Source organism: Chiloscyllium plagiosum, unplaced genomic scaffold (assembly GCF_037043375.1).
Source record: "Chiloscyllium plagiosum isolate Xiang-an unplaced genomic scaffold, Cpla_swu_hap1 HiC_scaffold_39, whole genome shotgun sequence".
NCBI classification, from domain to species: Eukaryota; Metazoa; Chordata; class Chondrichthyes; order Orectolobiformes; family Hemiscylliidae; genus Chiloscyllium; species Chiloscyllium plagiosum.
In genome coordinates this window covers 34,263,330-34,285,926 of record NW_028270177.1, presented here as the reverse complement: position 1 = coordinate 34,285,926, position 22,597 = coordinate 34,263,330, and the positions used below count along the sequence as shown (strand labels likewise).

At 42.6% G+C, this 22,597-nt stretch overlaps 2 protein-coding genes across 3 annotated transcripts in view; one reads left to right on the top strand and one right to left on the bottom strand.

The window, feature by feature from the left end:
• efl1 (elongation factor like GTPase 1) overlaps positions 1 to 7,245 on the bottom strand; it is a 263,785-nt gene extending 256,540 nt beyond the window's left edge. The window contains exons 1-2 of one of the 2 annotated variants that reach the window (XM_043677605.2): positions 7,114 to 7,245; positions 3,167 to 3,270 (exon numbers count right to left, since the gene is read on the bottom strand). In XM_043677605.2, the coding sequence (XP_043533540.1) occupies positions 3,167 to 3,257 (91 nt within the window). In that variant the 5' untranslated portion in view covers positions 3,258 to 3,270; positions 7,114 to 7,245. Of the gene's footprint in view, positions 1 to 3,166; positions 3,271 to 4,102; positions 4,235 to 7,113 lie in introns of those variants that run through there. The other variant, XM_087981251.1, reaches the window with a different exon arrangement.
• Positions 7,246 to 7,322: 77 nt separating this feature from the next.
• Positions 7,323 to 22,597, top strand: part of saxo2 (stabilizer of axonemal microtubules 2) — a 49,147-nt gene continuing 33,872 nt past the window's right edge. The window contains exon 1 of the mRNA XM_043677068.2: positions 7,323 to 7,508. Coding sequence (XP_043533003.2) covers positions 7,471 to 7,508 — 38 coding nt within the window. The 5' untranslated portion in view covers positions 7,323 to 7,470. The remainder of the gene's footprint in view (positions 7,509 to 22,597) is intronic.

Below are 22,597 nucleotides of genomic sequence, written 5' to 3'. Positions count from 1 at the left end.
TAGTCAGGAATATAAAACTCTTACAGACAGTTTAGTTTAAATTATTACCTTTATTTACCAATGGCAATGTTCTACTATAACACAGATATCTACAAGCCAAGCTTGAGCTAAGGTTCTAAAACCATTAGCAGAGTAGCGAGACCAGATCTGACCCCTAAGAGCTCTCTCAGGCTACTCCCCTAATTGCTGCAAACAAACTGTCTTTATTGGTATTAAAATTACAAAAAAAGCCACATGTCCTTTTATCAGACAAGCAGCAATAGTTTGTAGAGGAAGAGAAAATAATTGCCACGTCTGAGTATGCTTGACCAATTAAGCTACATGCACAAGTGGAAAAGCTTGATCAAGCCAGACCAAACGGTCAATTGCTTTGGCTAATACATCATAATGAGATACTAGTCTAAACTATGTGGAAAAGATCATGAGGTAACCTCGCTCAGCTCACATGCCCAGTATCATTGTCCTACAAAATGGCTTTTTCTTTCAAAATCATCTTAGATTCCGAGAATGCAAATTAAATTCATAACATTCAAACCCTCCAATCCTGGCTACATCCTTGTAAATATTTTCTGAACTCAATCAAGGTTGAACAGGACTAGACAGGGCAGATATAGGGAGGACGTTCCTGATGATGGCTGTGTCCAGAACCAAGGGTCACAGTCTGAGGATTTGGGGTGGACCATTTAGGATGGAGATGAGGAGACATTTCTTCACCCAAAGAGTGGTGAGCCTGTGGAATTCATTACCACAAGATGTAGTTGCTGTCAAAACATTGAATGTATCCAAGATGTGGCTAGATATAGCACTTGAGGTAAGTGGGATCAAAGGTTATAGGGAGAAAGCAGGATTAGGCTATTGAGTTGGATGGTCAGCCATGATCATGACAAATGGCAGAGCAGGCTCAAAGTGCTGAATGGTCTCCACCTGCTCCTATCTTCTATGTTTCTATATTCGAATCAATATGAATATTAACATCCCCAATAAAACTACTCTGCCTAAACTATGTGTTTATTTAATCTCAGTTAAGGGGCTTACATCACATATGCTACCTGGAGCCCTGCACAAAATTCAAACACAGTCTTAAATTCGATTTCTTAATTGTACCCATATAGTTACCATTGCGACTGAAATAATTCTAAGTAGGTCACTGGGGGTGTCTGGAACACTTTTTTTCCCACCTAAGACATATGCCCGCCTGGGAGAAACGCTTAAGTACTATGGAGCAGCCTTGGGAAATGAAGATTTACAGCGATAAGGTGGAGTACTAGGTCTGGATGAGATGCTCTTCCGAGGGATGGTGCAGACTCGATGGACCAAATGGCCTCGTTCTGCAATGCAGGGATTCTATGATCCGAACTTATTCTTTAATGCTAACGTATATTTCACTTTTTTTTTCCCAATGTCTCAGTCTGATTTAATTTTATATACTCAGAGATATACAGCATGGAAACGGACCCTTCTGTCCAACTCATCCAAGCCAACTGGATATCCTAAATAAATCTAGTCCCATTTGCCAGCATTTCACCCATATGCCTCTTTCCTATTCATTATAGTTTTTTTTAAAAACAATAAATCATTGTGTTATTTTTTAGGAATCTGTGCAATTTTTATAACATGGAGTAGTACGTCTCAAAAGCAAACTAGAGTATCAAATGCACAATTCGTATCAAACTCATTGTAAAACAGCAATACAATCAATAACTTCAAAAACACTAATGAGTGAACATTGCACCACGTATCAAAATGTACAAGCGTATATAAAGCATAGCTTTAAGTGTTCCCAAGAAACGTCATGTCATTCCATCTGCTCAATGAGTTTGACAAACACCCAGTATTTTGACTAAATGTGCTTTAAAATAAGCAATGTTAACAGTTGCACTACGCTAGATTCACAAAACCAAACAAGTATGAAAAAATATTTAAAAACACTGCTCATACGTGTAAGCAGAAGACAGAGACTCCCCCCACAGATGAGGCATTTGTAACAATTTTCTGCCAGAAGTACCAAATGGATGATCCATCTTGGTCTCACCCATAGTCCACAGTGTCACAGATACCAGCCTTCAGCCAAATCAATTCACTCCACATGACATCAAGAAACAGCTGGAGGCAGTAGATAGCGCAAAGGCTATGAACCCTGACAACATTTCTCAATTCTCTACCTTTTCAAGGGTACGTAGGGATAGGCAATAAATGCTGTCCCATCCAGCAATACCAATATCTCCTGAATGAATAAAGAAAAGCAATGTGTGCTCCAAAACTTGACATGTCTCTAGACAATCTGTTCCAGTACAGCTTCGACACTGACACCTACCTGACAATGTGGAAAATTGTCCAGGTTTGTCATATTCACAAAAAGCAGCACAAATCCAAACCAGACAATCAGCATCTATCAATCTACTCTCAACCATCAGTAATCAAAGATGTTACCAATAGTGCTATCAGTCAGCCCTTGCTTAGCAGTAATCTGCTCATTCATGTTCAGTTTGAATTTTGCCTAGGTTATTCAACTCCTGAACAAATTACAACCTTACAACAAACATGAACAGAAGAGCTGAATTCCAAAATGACGTGAGAGTGACAGCTGTTGACATCAAGGCTGTTAAAATAAAACAAAAAAATCTGCAGATGCTGGAAATCTGCAGATGCTGGAAACAAAGGAAAGTGCTGAGAAACTCACTAGGTTGGGCAGCATCGACAGAGAAAAATCAGAGTTCACACTTCAAGTCCAATGACCCTTCCTCAGAAAAAAAATTCAGCTCCAGGACATCTCCCCAGTAGTTCCTCATGGTAGATATTTTTAGTAAACCTGTTTGAATGTATTATGACAACACTGGAGCAGGTAGGACTTGAATCCAGATCTCCTGGCTCAGAGGTAAGGACACTAACACTGTCCCACAAACACCTGAGTTCCTCAGAGTAGGTTTCTTTAAATTATTTTGATCAGAGATTAATCTGAATCTCTGGAGTAGCTGGGTGTTGAATATGGAGTAGGGAGACTACCACTTTTAAACGGCAACTAAGGATGAGCAATAAATGCTGACCCAGCCAAAGACACCCACAGCGAATCATGTCATGGAATGAGGGCCCTCTCCTCACACAAATTCATATCTAATCAAATTTTGAAAGGGTAATAATGTAAAAACAAAACAAAGAGAACTCTTACCATGGTCCACATGAGCTACAATACAGATATTCCGGATGTTGGCAGTATTCTTTTGTAGATCAACAATATTTTCCAAATTAGTATGACCCATTGTGAATTTGATTCTGGAATAATATACAAAGAAAATGATAGTACAGTACCATTCCATTAGAACATTTAGCTTGGACAATTAATGTGTTATGTTTTACATTCAGAATGCCAAATACAGGTTCACAATCTTTTATCCAAAATTCCAAAATTCGAAGTCTTTTCGTGAAGTTTTTTCTGCATAACAAGGTTGTTTGGCATGCAAACAGCTGACCCAACTCAATATTCACTTGACCCACGCCACTCAAATGCGATGTGTCAGCGTGGCCCAGCACTGGCAGGCGTCAATTGTGTATCAGCGCTCGTACTAGTCACACTTGGGTCTGTTGTTCGGTAATTTTTTTTATTTTACTGTGAAAATGTCATTTATTCCAAAATCCGAAAAGTTCTAAATTGCAAAAAACAACTAGCCCCAAGGATTTTGGATAAAGGATTGTGTACCTGTACTATAAGTGAAGAAGATAGTACAGCACTCCAGGTTGTCAAGTCCTTACTCTTAAGAATGCTTAAAACTTTTAAAGTGCTGAAAGATTAGAGGCTGCAAGTAGCAAATAAATGAAATTGCCAGAATCAGTGAGGATGGGTTTGCAATCACAGGTGTAGATTAGCTAAATTAAGTAATACAATATCATATACATCACAGAGGATTTGTTTTTGCAAATGTTCATACAATGATAATATATCTCACTCAGAATCTATTGCAAGTCTTTGGAATAACAGTGCATTGTCCTCAGTATTTTAAAGAGCAGATGAGTTATATACAGTTCATACCTATCCTTCAATTACACACACTAAATTGTCTGTTTTGACAACATTCATAATAAGAGAGAAAGTGAGGACTGTAAATACTTGAGATCAGAGGAGAAAAGTGTGGCACTGGAAAAGCACAGCAGGTCAGGCAGCATCCGAGGAGCAGGAGAGTCGACGTTTTGGGCATAGTCCCTTCGTCAGGAATGCAGAGGGGGCAGGGAAGGAGGCTGAAAGATAAGTAAGAGGGTGAGGGTTGGGGGATGTAGCTGGGAAGGCAACAGATAGATGCAGGAGGGGGATGATAGTGATCGGTCGGAGGGGAGGGTAGAGCGGATAGGTGAGAAGGAAGATGGACAGTTCAAGAGGGCAGTGCCAAGTCGACGCTGATGCAGTTGGAGGGTCCCAAGGTGGAAGACGAGGCGCTCTTCCTCCAGTTGTCAGATGGCTTGGATTTGGTGGTGGACGAGGCCCAGGACTCCTGGTGGCAACGGAGGTCAAGGTGGAAGGTGTTTCCAGGAAGGGGAGTGTGGTGAAACGGTTAAAAATTATGTCCCAATACATGTGTGAATCTAACCGGAATGGAGGTGTTGCTTAGTCCCGTGTGAATCTTATTACACACCTCCCCGTGTGAATCTTCTTATCTGTATGTAACCAGAATGGAATGTGTTTTTTAGCCTTGCTCTGCTGTTCACATGAATGTTTATATCTGGAAAAGAGTATATCAGCTGGAAAAGTCTCCAGTTCGGTGAGTCTGCTCCGGGGTTACGTTTAACCGCCGAGCGTGGGTTGTTGGCAACCGCTCTACGAGAACTGACGGCTCCCAGTTCCGGTAACATGTAGAGTGAGTATAAGCCAGACCCGGGAGTCTGCTCCGGGGTTACGTTTAACCGCCGAGCGTGGGTTGTTGGCAACCGCTCTACGAGAACTGACGGCTCCCAGTTCCGGTAACATGTAGAGTGAGTATAAGCCAGACCCGTTGTAAGTATGAGACCTGGTTGTGGCGACGCTGCGGGGAATAAAATGCTCATATTCTAGCAGACTCGCCTCTTGGTCGTTTGTTCTGTGTCAGACTACTCTCCTACGAACCTGACCTTGAGAATTTTTTTAAAACAGGGAGGGAGGTGTCCGAGTTGGTCCAACTTCCGCTCTGACCTCAAGTTCACCTGGATCAACTTGGACATCTCCCTCCCCTTCCTGGATCTCCCCATCTTATGTCCGGTAACCGACTCAACACAGACATCAACTAAAAACCAACCGACTCCCACAGTTACTTGGTCTACACCTACTTTAACCCCCACCAGTAAAAACACTATCCCGTACTCTCAATTCCTCCACGTCTGCCATATCTGCTTCCAGGACGAGCAATTCCACTCTAGGACATCCCAAATGGTCTCCTACTTCAAGGACTGCAATTTCCCTTCCTAGCAATGATCAACCATGCCTTCCAGTGCATCTCCTCCACTTCCCACACCTCTGCCTTTGAACCCCATCCTTCCAACCACAACAAGGATCAAACACCCCTGGTCCTCACCTTCTACCCTACTCGTCTCCAGATACAGCGCATTATCCTCTGCCATTTCTGCCACCTACAGTCAGGCCCCACCACCACAGATATATTTCCCTCCCCACCCCAATCTGCATTCCACAGAAACCATTCCCTCCACTACTCCCTTGTTAGGTGCACACCCCCTATGAACTTACCAGCCACTCACTGGACCTTCTCTTACTACCGCAAGAGGTGTAAAACCTGCACCCACACCTCCATCCAAGACCCCAAAGGATCTTTCCACATACAGCAGAGATTTCCTGCACATCCAAACACCTCATCTACTGTGTCATTGCTCTCGATATGGTCTTCTCTACACTGGGTAGTTGGATACCAACTCACAGACTGTTTTCAGGGAACATCTCTGGCACACACACACAAAAAAATCCCACCACCCTGTAGCCTACTTCAGCTCCCGCTCCCACTCTGCCAAGGACATGCAAGTCCTGGGCCTCCTCCACCACGAAATCCAAGCCATCCAACTACTGGAGGAAGAACCCCTCATCTTCCACCTTGGGACACACCAACCACACAGCATCAATATTGACTTCTCCAGTTTCCTTATCTCCCCTCCGCCTGATCCCAGATCCAACCCTCCAACTCGTCACCGCCCTCTTGAACTGTCCACCTTCCTCCCCACCTATCCACTCTACCCTCCCCCTGACCAATCACGATCACCCACATCCTGCATCTACCTCTCGCCTTCCCAGCGACCTTGCCCCCAGCCCCACCACTCCTCCTATTTATCTCTGACCTGCTGTGCTTTTCCAGCCCCACCCTCTTCGACAACATTCATAACAAGGTAAAACAGTTCCCAGATTACAAATGTCAGCCTCTCAAACAAATGAGGAGCACAGGCAGGCCAACCTTGCAGCACAGTCCCACTGAAAATCCCAAGCAGCAAGTGTTCCAGACCCCAGTGCTAGTTGGCCCTCCACTCCATGAGCAGGACAGTGAGTGAGCACTGAACATATGCTGGGTTTCAACTCAGGGAGTGAGGTGAATGGCACAGAGGAAGAGCGAGCGGGAATACTAACCCAAAACCCAGTCCTTGTGGAGAAGGAGAGGGACAAGGGACGTGGGTAGAAGGAAGGGGGCAGATGACGGTTGAGGGTAGGGGTTGGGGGTAGAGGGAAGGGGTAAAAGGTCAAGGTAGAGGAAAGGGGTGAAGGGTCAGGGAAGGGGTAAAGGGTCGGGGTAGAGGGAAGGAGTAAAGGGTCAGGGAGGGGTAAAGGGTCAGGGTTGGGGCAAAGGGAAGGGGTAAAGGGTCAGGGTTGGGGTAAAGGGTCAGGGAGGGGTAAAGGGTCAGGGTTGGGGGAAGGGGTAAAGGGTCAGGATTGGGGCAAAGGGTCAAGGAGGGGTAAAGGGAAGGGGTAAAGGGTCAGGGTTGGATCTGGGGGAATTGGCAGAGGGGAGGGAGAGTGTGGGGTAAGGCAGGTGTGAAGGAGATGGGGAGAGGAACGCTGATCGCCAATACCTCCTCCCCGCCCCCCAGGCCTGATGACCCTCCCACACCCGAGAGAGTGGTAGTGTTCCAGTGAAGGTGACAGAGGGCCGCACTCACCGGAGCAGGTCACCCGACACGAGCAGCGGCGTGACGATGACAGTCAGGCTCCAAGGCGCCTGCTCGGGCCTATGCCCTCTGACCTCTGACGTCGCTCCGGCGCCGCGCTGTTGCCAGGTGACGGCGGTTGCCGGGCGACGGTTGCCGGGTGACGGCGGCGTCCCTGGAGACGGTCCCGACACAATCGAGGCAGCGGCGCTGAGCGCAGACACTGGCCACTTCACAACCACTTCTCGCCTGCCATCCTGACAGCCATGACCTGCAGACAAATTATATTTATATAGATTTATTTATACATATATATATATGTGTGTACGTGTGTGTGCAAAACACGACAGCTAAATATCAACGTCAATAATGACCCGAAAGTGCATCTGCGAGATTTGCAACTGTGGGTGAGTTGAAAACTCTTGTCAAAAGCCAACAGGACTTTTCAAAGGGTTATCTTCTACCAGGAGCTTGCCGGTTTAAGACGCAGTGCTCCATGCACAGGTTGGCATCACAGTGCCCACCCAAGGAGTGCTGCGCTGTCAGGGGTGTCGTCTTTCCCATCGGATCTTAAATCCTCCCAGAGGCAGGATCCCACTGCCGCTGTTGCAGGAAAGCAGAGGGACTGAGTCTTTCCCTGGTGTCCCCTGCCTAAACCTTCACTTTCTCGATCGACATCCCCAAAGCAGCTTGGTCGTTGTCTCAATGCTGCTTAACTCAGTGCAAGCTGACTGCCCCATTTCCTGGCCGACAACAGCCCCTAACAATTCCAAAGTACTTCATTGGTTTGGAAACTCTTTGGGACACCCCATAATCGAGAAGAAGTGTTTTACAAATGTAAATCTTTCTTTCGGAACTGAAGTTGAACCCATTGTCAGATGGTTTACTGCTTTCGGGTTGAACCCCCTAATACCTTCGCGTTACATTCTATCTGTGATTGTAAGCTCATGAATCAACTTCCTTTCTCCTCAAAACTGTTGCATTTAGGAGGCATTCTGCTTGAGGCACGTTCCAAGGAAAACAAGATAAAATTTGGATCTGTACAATTCGTTGAAATTTATACTGACTCTCCTATAATAATTTTAATAGTCGATAAAGTTTAGCTTGCAACCAAAATTGTTTTGCACCTTTAGTCCGTTGAATTATATATCAAGTATGTTATGATCAAATTAAATAACGACTACAGTCATACAATATTGAATTGTCCCACAATATATTGCTAAATTGGCCCGCACTGTCCTGGGATATGCAGGTTAGGTGGATTAGCTATGGAGTTAAAAATCCACGTGGGGATACGAGGATCGAATGGAGCTGAGGGGAGTGGTCTTCGGAGGGACGTTTGATCCGACGAGCAGCAAAATCGACGTTTCGGGCAAAAGCCCTTCATCCTGATGAAGGGCTTTTGCCCGAAACGTTGATTTTGCTGCTCGTCGGATGCTGCCTGAATTGCTGTGCTCTTCCAGCACCACTGATCCAGAATCTGGTTTCCAGCATCTGCAGTCATTGTTTTTACCTTCGGAGGGACGTTGCAGACTCGATGGACCGAAAGACCTCCATCTGCCCTGTAGGGATTCGTTGATTCAATATGTGTCCCACACAAATTGAAATTCAGTTAGTGTACATATTGCAAAAATAATTAGTGGAATCGGCCGTGTCTAACCTAGTTAGCACAACAATCTGTGTCTACAAGTGAAAAGAAAATGTAGTGTGCAAGAGATGTATCACTGTTATTTTGACCAGACTGTTTTTGCTGCTTTTTGATTAACCATGGAGGTAGATGTCTGTCGATAATTTGCATTGCATTTGCTCCCTGCCTTTACAAATTTAATTATTTTCTATTTAACCCTTTGCAACAATTGATACTCTTTCTCTTAGTGTATTGTCCTGCAATTAACTTAAAATTCTGTATCGCATTGAGTACAGGGCTCTGTTTTGTTATAAAAACATGCATTTCCTGTGACAGGACAAGATGAGCTGTTTACAAAAACGCATTGCAGAATGTATTGTCCTGCTAATCAGTGCATCTTTCGTCTTGAAGGCCACAAGTTCTGACATTTTAACGAGAAACCAACTAGTTCTGGTGTTCCAGAAGTCAATCAAAATTTTTGCTTTTCTGAAGACTGACAAGTGAATGTAAATTTCTGGCCCCTCTTCAAGGACTACACAAATAGCAATAAATAATTTACAGATTATTCTGAAGCTAAAATAACTCTGACACTCTCAACTTTGATAAGTTGCTACATCAAAGGTTATTGCAGAAAATAAAAGTCCATGGTGTAAGGGTAACATGTTAGGATGGACTAAAGATTGGCTGATTGGCAGAAAACAGAATATGCACCAATTAATCTATGTCTTGGAGTAGAATAGAGTAGCTTTTATTTGTCATTTCTACCTTATACAAATGATACGGTAAGAATGAGACAGCATTCCTCCAGGGCCGAGGATGCTACATGGACAGCACAAACTACACAGTTGTACATGACATAAAGTGCATAAGAATGGCAATAAATGCAAGTTACAGTGTACTAGAAGAATGATAAATAATGGGCATTTTTCTAGCAGCAAATTGAAGTCGTGCAAAGAATTTCAGATGGGAAAGAGTCCGATTAAACTATGTTAAGGAGCCTGATGGCTTGGGGGAAGAAACTTACACAATCTGATTGACATTTCAAGTGGATTCTCACAGGGGATTATGCTTGGGTCTCAACTTTGTACAATTTACATCAATGACTTAGCACAGTCTCAGACAGCACAAAGATGGGCAAGAAAGTGTGTTGTGAAAAAGTCAAGGAATTTGGAAATAGATGTATTGAATGAGTGGGCAAAAAATCTGGCAGATGAAATGTAATGTGGGAAAATGTGAAGCTGTTCACTTGGACAGAGTTTACTTAACTGGAGAATGACTGCTGAAATCTGAGGTGCAGAGGGACTTAGGTGTTCTAAAAGTCACTAAAAGTTAGCATGCAGATGCAGCACATAATCAAGAAATGATAATGACTCCTTTATTTTAAGAGGAATTGAACAAAAAAAAGCACGTAATACTTCAGTTATATCAGGACATTGGTGAGAGCACACCTCAAATATTACATGCGGTTTTTGTCTCATTGTTTAAGGAAGGATGTAATCATATTGGATGTGATTCAGATGGGGTTTATTAGATTGAAACCTGGAATGAGCAGGTTTTCTCAAGAGGAAAGATCGAACAGAAATGACTTGTTTCAACCGTGGTTTAGAAGTGTAAGGAGTGATTCAATTGAAGTACATAAGATCCGGAATTGTGATGACAAAGTGGATGTGGGAAGGATATTACCTCTTGTGGATCAGTCCGGGACTTGGGAACATTGCTTTGAAATTAGGGGTTGCTCTTTTAAACAGATATGAGGAGCTTTCCTTTCTCAGACGGTTGTGCTTCTTTCAATCTCTCTGGTGGAAGCAAGATCATTACCACAACAAAACGACGGTTGGAGGAAGAACGCCTCATCTTCCGGCTAGGAACCCTCCAACCACAAGGGATGAACTCGGATTTCACCAGTTTCCTCATTTCCCCTCCCCCCACCCTGTCTCAGTCAAATCCATTAAATTCAGCACCGCCTTCCTAACCTGAGATCTTCTTCCCGACCTCTCCGCCCCCACCCCAGTCTGACCTATCACCCTCACCTTGACCTCTTTCCACCTATCACATTTCCGACGCCCCTCTCCCAAGTCCCTCCTCCCTACCTTTTATCTTAGCCTGCTGGACAAACTTTCCCCATTCCTGAAGAAGGGCTTGTGCCCGAAACGTCGATTCTCCTGTTCCCTGGATGCTGCCTGACCTGCTGCGCTTTTCCAGCAACACATTTCCAGCTCTGATCTCCAGCATCTGCAGACCTCACTTTCTCCTCCATCATTGAATATTTGTAAAGTAAAGGTAGATAGAATTGTTGGGCAAAGGAATCAAAGTGTATCGGAGGTAGTTGGAAATGTGGAATTCAAAACAAAAACAGATCAATCATAATCTTATAGAATGGTAGAATGTGGCCCAAGGGGCCAAAAGATCTCCTTCTGTTCCTATTTGAAAAGTTGTATGTTTATATGATCTGATATAAACTCAAAATTGGACCAGCTCACGTAACTTATCACCCATCAACCTGCTGACTGTGATATTTAATGCCCTTTTTATTGATACTAGCATTTTCACATTAGCTTTGGCTATACTTTCTTATTTCCCTTCCTAAACTTCCCTGCATTTTGACTTCTCTTTTCACTTCAAATAAAAACTTCTATAAGGATAAGTGCATTATTGATTGTCAATAGTTTAAAATATACTTCAGAAAAACTCATAGGTTTATGAGACAGGCCTATAGCACAGCATGGGGTTTGGGGAGGGTGTTGGAGAGTGTGAAGAAGGAATTTCAATTGTGGAATAAACTCATGTTGAGACCTTTCTGCCTCATGAGACAATAATTTGTGCCTTGGTGGTTGACTATATGTTAAGTAAAGTCTAGTCTGGCTAACAAAACTCCACACTAGCATCGCTGTTTTTGTGGTTCTGTTCGCCGAACTGGGAATTTGTGTTGCAGACGTTTCGTCCCCTGTCTAGGTGACACCCTCAGTGCTTGGGAGCCTCCTGTGAAGCGCTTCTGTGTTGTTTCCAACGGCACTTATAGTGGTTTGTCTCTGCCGCTTCCGGTTGTCCGTTCCAGCTGTCCGCTGCAGTGGCCGGTATATTGGGTCCAGGTCGATGTGTTTGTTGATAGAATCTGTGGATGAGTGCCATGCCTCTAGGAATTCCCTGGCTGTTCCCTGTTTGGCTTGTCCTATAATAGTAGTGTTGTCCCAGTCGAACTCATGTTGCTTATCATCTGTGTGTGTGGTTTCTAAGGACAGCTGGTCATGTCGTTTCGTGGCTAGTTGATGTTCATGGATACGGATCGTTAGCTGTCTTCCTGTTTGTCCTATGTAGTGTTTTGTGCAATCCTTGCATGGGATTTTTGTACACTATGTTGGAAACAACACTGAAGCGCTTCACAGGAGGCTCCCAAACACTGAGGATGTCACCTAGACAAGGAATGAAACGTCTGCAACACAAATTCCCAGCTCAGCGACCAGAACCACAACAACAAGCACCCGAGCTACAAATCTTCTCACAAACTTTGAGCATAGCAGTCTCTATGGCATTTTTTGCAGATAAAGACTCTGAACTAAGGAGATGCAGGATTTTCTCATGTCTCTTTACTCTAGACCCTCTTCTTAGCTAGCTGAATTTCACTTTTGCCTTGCCTCTTCTAGACTGGCAGTCTTCAACGATCACAACATTGGCAATTGCCTTCTGTTTTCTATGCCAAGGTCCATATTTAAGTATAGCAACTTGTGACCAATGGTTGGTTCACCACTCAGGAGAAAGTGAGGACTGCAGATGCTGGGGATCAGAGCTTAAAAATGTGTTGCTGGAAAAGTGCAGCAGGTCAGGCAGCATCAAAGGAGAAGGAGAATCGACATTTCGGGCATAAAAGGCTTATGCCCGAAACGTCGATTCTCCTTCTCCTTTGATGCTGCCTGACCTGCTGCGCTTTTCCAGTAACACATTTTTAAGCCTTGGTTCACCACTCAGAAGGTTTAGCGCCAATCTGCCACAGATTCTGTTGGCTTAGCAATGATGTAATGAATGCACTCCAAGTTGATGACTGTATCCTGTCAAGAGATGTCAAGGACATGGCTAAGGCCGTAAAGCTATAACGTGTTCAACCTTTCCATCTGTTTGGCACATGATGTTTTGGCTACACTATTGTAGAGGAGGAAACCAAGGACATAAGCTTCATAGAGCCATCACTTAATGAGAAATATATCTAAGAAGACCTGAAAAACTGGGTTAAATGAAACAGTCATTGGACTGTAAACCTTAATTCTGTCTGTGTGCTTGCCTGCCTGTCTGTCTGTCTCTCTCACTCTCTTTCTGTCTCTCTCTGCACTGATGCTGACAGACCTGCTGAGTTACCCTGTCTTTGTTTCAGCACTTTGGAATTAATTGCTTTAAAGTAGTTCTGAATTAAAATTATTTATTTATATATTAAAGTCTGGTAGCCTTGTGCAGTTTTATTCATACAGCTGGAAAGGGAGTTATTATAAAAATAATCAGTGTAGACCAAGGCCTATAATTAGACTGTTTCAATGAACTGAAAATGATTTTTAAAACCCTGTACAGAACCACTTCTGAGTTTTTGTTCATTCAATAGTCAGTTTCATTGAAAATGTTAAAAGAAATTTGAGGGTTTTAAAATACTGCCTATTAGTGGCCCTGAACCAAAAATAAAGGTTATTTCTAAAAATCCTCTCCTTGAAGGGTTGTAATCGGCACAATTAGTGGAACTTCAATATGATGTTTAATTCATTCTGGAACATGGTAGCTTTGTGTGGGAGGTGGACATCTAGCACAATGCTTTTTTTCAACCAGCACAAAGAATTTCAAAAATGTAATTAGTCCTTAAATATTTATTACAGTTTGATGCTAGTGTTTCTGATTAAAGTAAATTACGCTTAAAAGGAAACTCAAGCCAATAGGAACACACAGCCTTTATTCTATTAACCCTAAGCAAGTCATTTAAAAGATTTCATTTAAATAGTGATAAATGAAATAACTAGATCCTGTACAACAATTGTCTGTATTATTCCCAATGCTTAACAAATGACAAAAGTATTTATTTGGCACCGAGTTGGAAGTATTGTTCATTTTGTGTTGTTGAAACTGCGTTGTTAAGCTGCAATATCATTATTGCCAGGGCAAGATGATTCCAGTTACAATGCACTGAGTCACACTTGCCTACATTAGAGCTGATTTGTCAGCTCATGTACATAAATATACAAGAACATTGTCACGGGAAACTAACAAGTACACATAGATTATATAGTGTTAAGATTGCTGAGAATGAGTGCAAGAACATGTGAACTAGGAGCAGGAATAAGCAATTCAGCCACTGGAGCCAGTTCCACTATTCAATACTAATCATGGCTGATCGCATCTCAATTAAACTGCACTTTCCTGCCCTCTCCCCTTAACCCTTTACTAATTAAAAATCAACTATCTCCTCTTTATATTTACTAAATTCCCTGGCATCTATCAACTCTGGGGCAGTAAATTCCACAGATTCACAACTCTTTGAGAGAAGTATTTTCCCTTCATCTCTGTTTTAAATCTGCAACCCACCTCTGTACCCTAAAAGTATGACCTCTCATTCTGGATTGCCCCACATGAAGAAACATCTTTTCTATTTCTACTTTGTCAATACCCTTTAACATCATATATGCCTTGTATTGATATATTATATATTGTGATATATAGTCATAGAGATGTACAGCATGTAAATAGATCCTTGGTCCAACTCGTCTACATTAACCAGATATCCCAATCATAGGACCTAGTCCTATGTGCCAGCATTTGGCCCGTATCCCTCTAAACCCTTCCTATACATTTACCCATTCAGATGCCTTTTAAATATTGTAATTGTACCAGCCTCTACCACTTCCTCTGGCAGGTCATTCCATATGTGGATCACCCTCTGCATGAACAAGTTGCTCTTAGGTCTTTTTAAAATCTTTTCCATCCCACCTTAAACCTATGGCCTCTAATTTTGGACTCCCCCACCCTGGAAGAAGACCTTGGCTATTCACCCTTTCCATGTCCCTCAAGATTTAATAAACCTCTATAAGGTCACCCCTCAGTCTCCGACGCTCCAGGGAAAATAGCCCCAGCTTATTCAGCCTTTCCCTACAGCTCAAACCCTCCAAACCCTGGCAACATCCTTGTAAATCTTTTCTGACCCTCTCAAGTTTAACAACATCTTTCCAATAGGAAGGAGACTAGAATTGAACGCAGTTTCCAAAAGTGACCTAACCGCTGTCCTCTACAGCTGCAACATGACTGCCCAAGTCTTATACTCAATGCAGTGACCAATAAAGGCAAGCATACCAAACAGCTTCTTCATACCTGTCAATCTGTGGCTCTACTTGCAAGGAATTATGTACCTGCACTTCCAGGGTCTCCTTGTTTGGCAAAACTTCCCAGGACCTTACCATTGAGTGTATAAGTCCTGTCCTGATTTGCTCTACCAAAATACAGCACGTCACATTTATCTAGGTTAAACTCTATCTGACTCTCCTCAGTCCATTGGCTCATCTGATCAAGATCCTGTTGTACTCTGAGGTAATCTTCTTCACTGTCCACTACACCCTAATTTGTAAATTTCTTTTTGTCCTTCATTTTAAGCTGTGTTCATGTGTAGAATCAAAATCATTGCTATAATTTGTTTCAGTACTATATATCTTTATGACAAACTAAAAGTATTGGTTGGTCTTTGTCTGGATAGTCATAATTATAGTTCATAGTATTTTCTTTCAAATGGGTTTTGTAAGGAATGTAATGCTTATTTCTTTTTTCTAACTTATACCTCAAATTTTATACCAAACATGTTGTTGAAAATGGTGACTTTGTTCACTTCTTGCTGTACTCATTGAGAACATATGACAATAAACCTGATGCTAATTCTAAACAAATTGTTGTCCCTTTTGCCAGTCATGGGATGCAGTAATGTAGATATCAGTCTTGACTTTGTGGTGATCTCCCATCCACCGCCTCCAACCTCAGTGTCCTACAACCCCGCACCGCCCGTTTCTACCTCCTGCCCAAAATCCACAAACCTGACTGCCCCGGCCGACCCATTGTCTCAGCCTGCTCCTGCCCCACCAAACTCATCTCTGCATACCTCGACACGGTCCTGTCCTCCTTAGTCCAAGAACTCCCCACCTACGTTCGGGACACCACCCACGCCCTCCACCTCCTCCATGATTTTCGCTTCCCCGGTCACCAACGCCTTATCTTCACCATGGACATCCAGTCCCTGTACACCTCCATCCCCCATCACGAAGGACTCAAAGCCCTCCGCTTCTTCCTTTCCCGCCGTACTAACCAGTACCCTTGCACTGACACCCTCCTTTGACTGACTGAACTGGTCCTCACCCTGAACAACTTCTCTTTCTAATCCTCCCACTTCATCCAAACCAAAGGAGTAGCCATGGGCACCCGCATGGGCCCCAGCTATGCCTACCTCTTCATAGGATATGTGGAACAGTCCATCTTCTGCAGCTACACTGGCACCACCCCCCACTTTTTCCTCGGCTACATCGATGACTGTATTGGCGCTGCCTCGTGCACCCACGAGGAGGAAGAACAGTTCATCCACTTTACCAACACCTTCCACCCCAATCTCAAATTCACCTGGACCGTCTCAGACTCCTCCTTCCCCTTCCTAGACCTTTCCATTTCTATCTTGGGCAACCGAATCAACTCGGACATTTACTATAAACCGACCAACTCCCACAGCTTCCTAGACTACACCTCCTCACACCCTGCCCCCTGTAAAAACACCATCCCATATTCCCAATTCCTTCGTGTCCGCCGCATCTGCTCCCAGGAGGACCAGTTCCAATACCGTACACCCAGATGGCCTCCTTCTTCAAAGACCGCAATTTCCCCCCAGACGAGATCGACGATGCCCTCCAGCACATCTCCTCCACTTCCTGCTCCTCCGTCCTTGAGCCCCGCCCCTCCAATCGCCACCAGGACAGAACCCCACTGGTCCTCACCTACCACCCCACCAACCTCCATATACATCGTATCATCCGTCATCATTTCCACCACCTCCAAACGGACCCCACCACCAAGGATATATTTCCCTCCCCTCCCCTATCAGCGTTCCGAAAAGACCACTCCCTCCGTGACTCCCTCGTCAGGTCCACACCCCCCACCAACCCAACCTCCACTCCCGGAACCTTCCCTTGCAACCGCAATAAATGCAAAACTTGCGCCCACACCTCCCCCCTTACTTCCCTCCAAGGCCTCAAGGGATCCTTGCTTATCTGCCACAAATTCACCTGCACCTCCACACACATCATTTATTGAATCCACTGCACCCGATGTGGCCTCCTCTATATTGGGGAGACAGGCCGCCTACTTGCGGAACGTTTCAGAGAACACCTCTGGGACACCCGGACCAACCAACCCAACCACCCCGTGGCTCAACACTTCAACTCCCCCTCCCATTCCACCAAGGACATGCAGGTCCTTGGACTCCTCCATCGCCAGACCATAGCAATACGACGGTTGGAGGAAGAGAGCCTCATCTTCCGCCTAGGAACCCTCCAACCACAAGGGATGAACTCAGATTTCTCCAGTTTCCTCATTTCCCCTCCCCCCATCTTGTCTCAGTCAAATCCCTCAAACTCAGCACCGCCTTCCTAACCTTCAATCTTCTCCCTGACCTCTCCGCGCCCACCACCACTCCGGCCTATCACCCTCACCTTGACCTCCTTCCACCTATCACATTTCCAACACCCCTCCCCAAGTCCCTCCTCCCTACCTTTTATCTTAGCCTGCTGGACACACTTTCCTCATTCCTGAAGAAGGGCTCATGCCCGAAACGTCGATTCTCCTGCTCCTTGGATGCTGCCTGACCTGCTGTGCTTTTCCAGCAACACATTTTCAGCTCTGATCTCCAGCATCTGCAGTCCTCACTTTCTCCTTGACTTTGTGGTGGCCTTCTTACCTCTTAAAATAATGATGCATAATGAAGCCATGTGACAATTTTATTCACGAAATGGTTAGAACTGATGGTCAGACCTTGGTTCTTCCAGAAAGCCTCACTATGAATATTGTAGGTAAGAGGAGCTTAACAACAAAGGACTGGACTGAAGGCCCAGAGAGCTGAAGTCATCCTTCTAACCAGGCCACCTAGACCCATGGCCACTCTGTTACTGCTTCAGAGATGTGGCAGACTCAAATCTTGCTAAGCCACTTCTCTCAGTGCTGAAAATTCTGTGGGAATGGGAGGAGATGACATGTCTGGGATCACAAATTTGGGAATTCACTAGACTAACAGTTTCTAAACTAAAGCTCTAGATGACAGTTGGGTGTGAGGAACTCAGGTAGAGCATTAACAGCAGCATAGATTCTATATAAATTAGGTACAATTCTATATTGGGTACAATTCTCAAATCATAACTGAATACAGAAAATATGTTATGGCCACAGATGAAAAAAAATATTTTTCAAGGTGATATTAATGATGTAACCTTGATGCCATAATAGATAAGCAATAAGGAAATATGCAAAATTAAAAAAACATGTTAATTTGAATGTAAAGTATTTTGAAGCATCCTGAATCTCTGAAGGTACTATATAAAACAAATTATTTATTATTTTAAACAGCTGAGAATAAAGGATTTTTTGGGGGAAGGAATATGAACAAAAGTACTAAGAGTCATTTATAGTTAACAACTCAAAATTTGAGTATTGCTGCAAATCTATACATTTTGTTGAGGCTTTTCATTTTGCAGTAATCAGGACAATTTATAAGAACTAACATCTTTGCAAAATAATCTTAAATGTACAAAGAATTATGCTGACAACCCATCTTAGGATGGGCAGTTCACTGTCAATCATCATTAATTTATGCATTCTCTATGGCAACTCTGTCACCGATCAACGTCTACTTGCCAATCAATCAACTTTCTCCTCTCTCTAATAGTTGTAAATGTTGCTTTCTCTTTACCTTGTTATTTCTTGCAAATTGTCCTGATGAGTGCAAGATGAAGAACTTCAATAAATTTTGTCTTTTTTCTGCAATACTCAAACAAAATCAGAAATTGGCTATCTGAAAGAAGACAGAGGATGGTGGTTGATGGGAAATGTTCATCCTGGATTTCAGTTACTAGTGGTGTACCGCAAGGATCTGTTTTGGGTCCACTGCTGTTAGTCATTTTTATAAATGACCTGGATGAGGGTGTAGAAGGATGGGATAGTAAAATTACAGATGACACTAAGGTCAATAGAGTTGTTAATACAGCCAAAGGATGATGTTGGTTACAGAGGGACATAGATAGATAGCTGGGCTGAGAAATGGAGTTTAATGTAGAAAAGTGTGAGGTGATTCACTTTGGAAGGAGTAACAGGAATGCAGAGTACTGGGCTAATGGTAAGATTCTTGGTACTGTAGATGTGTAGAGAGATCTCAGTGTCCATGTACATAGATCCCGGAAAGTTGCCACCCAGATTGATAGGGTTGGTAAGACAGTATACGGTGTGTTAGCTTTTATTGGTAGAGGGATTGAGTTTCAGAACCATGAGGTCATGCTGCAGCTGTACAAATCTCTGGTGCAGCCACGCTTGACATATTGTGTACAGTTCTGGTCACTGCATTATAGTTAGAATGTGAAAGCTTTGGAAGGATTCAGAGGAGATTTAATAGGATGTTGCCTGGTATGGGAGGAAGGTCTTACGAGGAAAGGTTGATGGACTTGAGGTTGTTTCCGTTAGAGACAGGAAGGTGAAGAGGTGACTTAGTTGAGACAATCAAGATAATCAGAGGGTAAGCTAGGGTGGACAGTGAAAGCCTTTTTCCTTGGATGGTGATGGCTAGCACGAGGGGACTTATCTTTAAATTGGGTGATAGATGTAAGAGGTAGTTTCTTTACTCAGAGAGTAGCAGGGGCATGGAACGTATTGCTTGCAACAATTGTAGACGTGCCAACTTTAAGGGCATTTAAATGGTCATTGGATAAACCTATGGATGAAAATGGAGTAGTGGAGGATAGATGGGCATCGGATTGGTTTCACAGGTCAGCACAACATCGAGGGCCGAAGGGCCTCTACTGTGCAGTAATGATCTATGCTCTATGTTAAAATGATTACAGCTTGACCAAATTTTATGAGGTTGAAGGGAACTGATACTACAATGATTATATCTGTGAATCCCTCAATCTTTTGCTATCAGTAACACATCAATAATTTTATCTTGACAGCTGTGTGATATCTTGTTTCAGTAATTTAGCTGTATTGGTGTGAGAATTAAACTGCTGTTGTATTTAAGATGCAGTGAAAGAAGAGGGTCTACACTCCAACCCTGAATTAGTCTGCAGAGGAAGTGAATTTATATTTTAGTTGATGGAAGTTTTAAAGTTTGCGTTAACCATGGAGTTCTGGTTTGTGTACACTTATAGTTAAATTGAACATTAAATGTTAGGAGGCAGTAACTCTCGTGCCAGATTCAGATATCATCGTAAAGCTCAGTAGAGATGCTCTGATGATTTATGAATGTAATATGAACCCTAAGATAGAATTACTACCTTTAATTCATTTCCTGGTATTTGGACCAGTGTGATATATGCATAATTTACTCATTTGATTTTCCTCACATAATGTTTTAACAGATGTAAACAGATGTGATATTATTAAAATTTTTAACAACTGATAATGCTGCAAACAGACAGATTAGGCAGCTTTTCAGATTGGCCCAAAAAATTCTGTCCCAATAATGATTGAATTCAGGCACAGAACCGTGAAACATTTTAAGATTTGATATCACCATAATCCTAATGAATACTAATAAACTTTACTTAGCATAAAGCAAAATGTAAAAATAAATACGTCCTGGTAGCCTGTTTATTTAATTCATGATAAAAGTAAAAGAATTCAAAATTGTGCTATTTAAATCGGTATCAAGGCAGCGTTCAGAGTTGGTATTAGCAAATAGACCTAATCAATGTTCTTCTTGGAGTAACTATCAATAATGATTCCAATGTTTATTCCAATAGTTTAATACTGTTTAAGCAATAGTAGAAATAATGGAAATATAAAATCATGCGGTGAATTTGGCGTCTCCAACTGTCTCTCAGTAATCATTTGATAGCTATCATTTCTGCAGGACGTATGATATTTTATTTCATATCATCGAACTTGCAGTAAGATAATACTTGTTAGATCTGAGTCATATCACAAGAGTATTCAAGTATCACCTGGACAGGGCATAGAAAGAAATGTCAGGCTTGGGGGGATTACACACACGAAACAGAACCCACCCAGATTTCCTTCCATTAAAATTATTGTTAAAAACTCGAAGCAGTCTTTGAAATAGTCATAAAACTCTTATCATTCAATTTTCTTCATTATGTTTTGGCAAGGTGATTCTTTCTCAGCCAGGTAGCTCTAACAAAAATCTATTTTCATAACACTGAAACGTGACAGGCACTGTATACTATTACTTCAGTTTGAATTACAGCAGCACACTATTACTGAAACGACCTTACCACTCTAAGTATTTATTTTCACAATAGATTTCCCCGTAAAATTTAAAGAGATAGGAATTTGTTAAATTTTCATATGTTATGAGGTGAATCATTTTCCCAAATGCATTTATATCCCATCGTTTGTATGGACATTCATGAATGTCTCCATCTTCTATTTTCATGGATTGAAATATCATCTCAACCTCTCAATATGCATTTCATATTTAAAATCTTATTAGAGAATATAGCCAAATATGTGATGCCACGTCAGTTACTGTCACACAGACTTTAAAGTAGAAATTTAGAAATGCTAATGCTTAGTAATCTGCCTTATTGAAAAGTAACTGATCCATTCAAATATTAATGGCACATTATAAACGTTGCAGAACATAAGTCTGTTATTCAGATTGTCCAGATGATTTTGAGCAGACCCAAGCAATACATGGTACTACTTTAGTGCAGTACATTGGAGGTGGAAACATGGATGATATAGTATTTGTATGAGTAAAGTTGTCCAGTAACCAGAGTGGTGTTGAAATTGTTTTTAACTGCCATAATCTTATGAATGGTGGCATGGGCTTGAGAGAATGAGTGGCCTTTTCCTGATTATTCTTCTTTTTTTTTAATTAACCCATTTTCTAATCAACCTGTTCAGAGATGTTATTACACATCTCTGCAGCAGATGGGACTTGAACTCGAGCCTCCTGATCCAGAGGCAGGGACACTACTGCTGCACCATAAAACCATTGCTGACACTCATTTCTAAATCTACATCACTATCTTATGCTTCAGGTAAATACATATTTTTATGGTGTTTGCCCTTTGGCAGTCCAATGCCATTGTATAATTAATAAAAGGAGAAAGTGAGGACTGCAGGTGCTGGAGACCAGAGTCAAGAGGGTGGTGCTGGAAAAGCACAGCAGATCAGGCAGCATCCAAGAAGCAGCAGAATCAACATTTCAGGCATTAGCCAATCTCCAGCATCTGCAGTCCTAAGAGTGACTGATGATACTTCTTGCTATGGAGAGGTCTTGTGTATTTTTTTATATAGTTCGGTTGCCATAGATTGTTACCTGGAAACTATGTAGTATGGTTGAACTGTGGTATAGTTTCAGCATGGAAGAAGTCCATTCAACCTTTTGTATCTGTACTAGCTCTCTGCAAAAGCAAATCAATTAATCGACTTCTGTACCCATTTATCATTGACCTAAACCCTGCAACCCTTCCCTACTGTGAATGGCTCCTATGCACCGAGAACAGCAGCAATTCAATGTTGCAGCTCTACACAACCTTCTTCAGAATAATCAGAAATGAATAATAAATGCTGGAATAGACAGCAACATCAAAATCCAATTGTGAACAAAATTTTAAAAATACACTCTGGTGTGCTGACACTAATTTAATT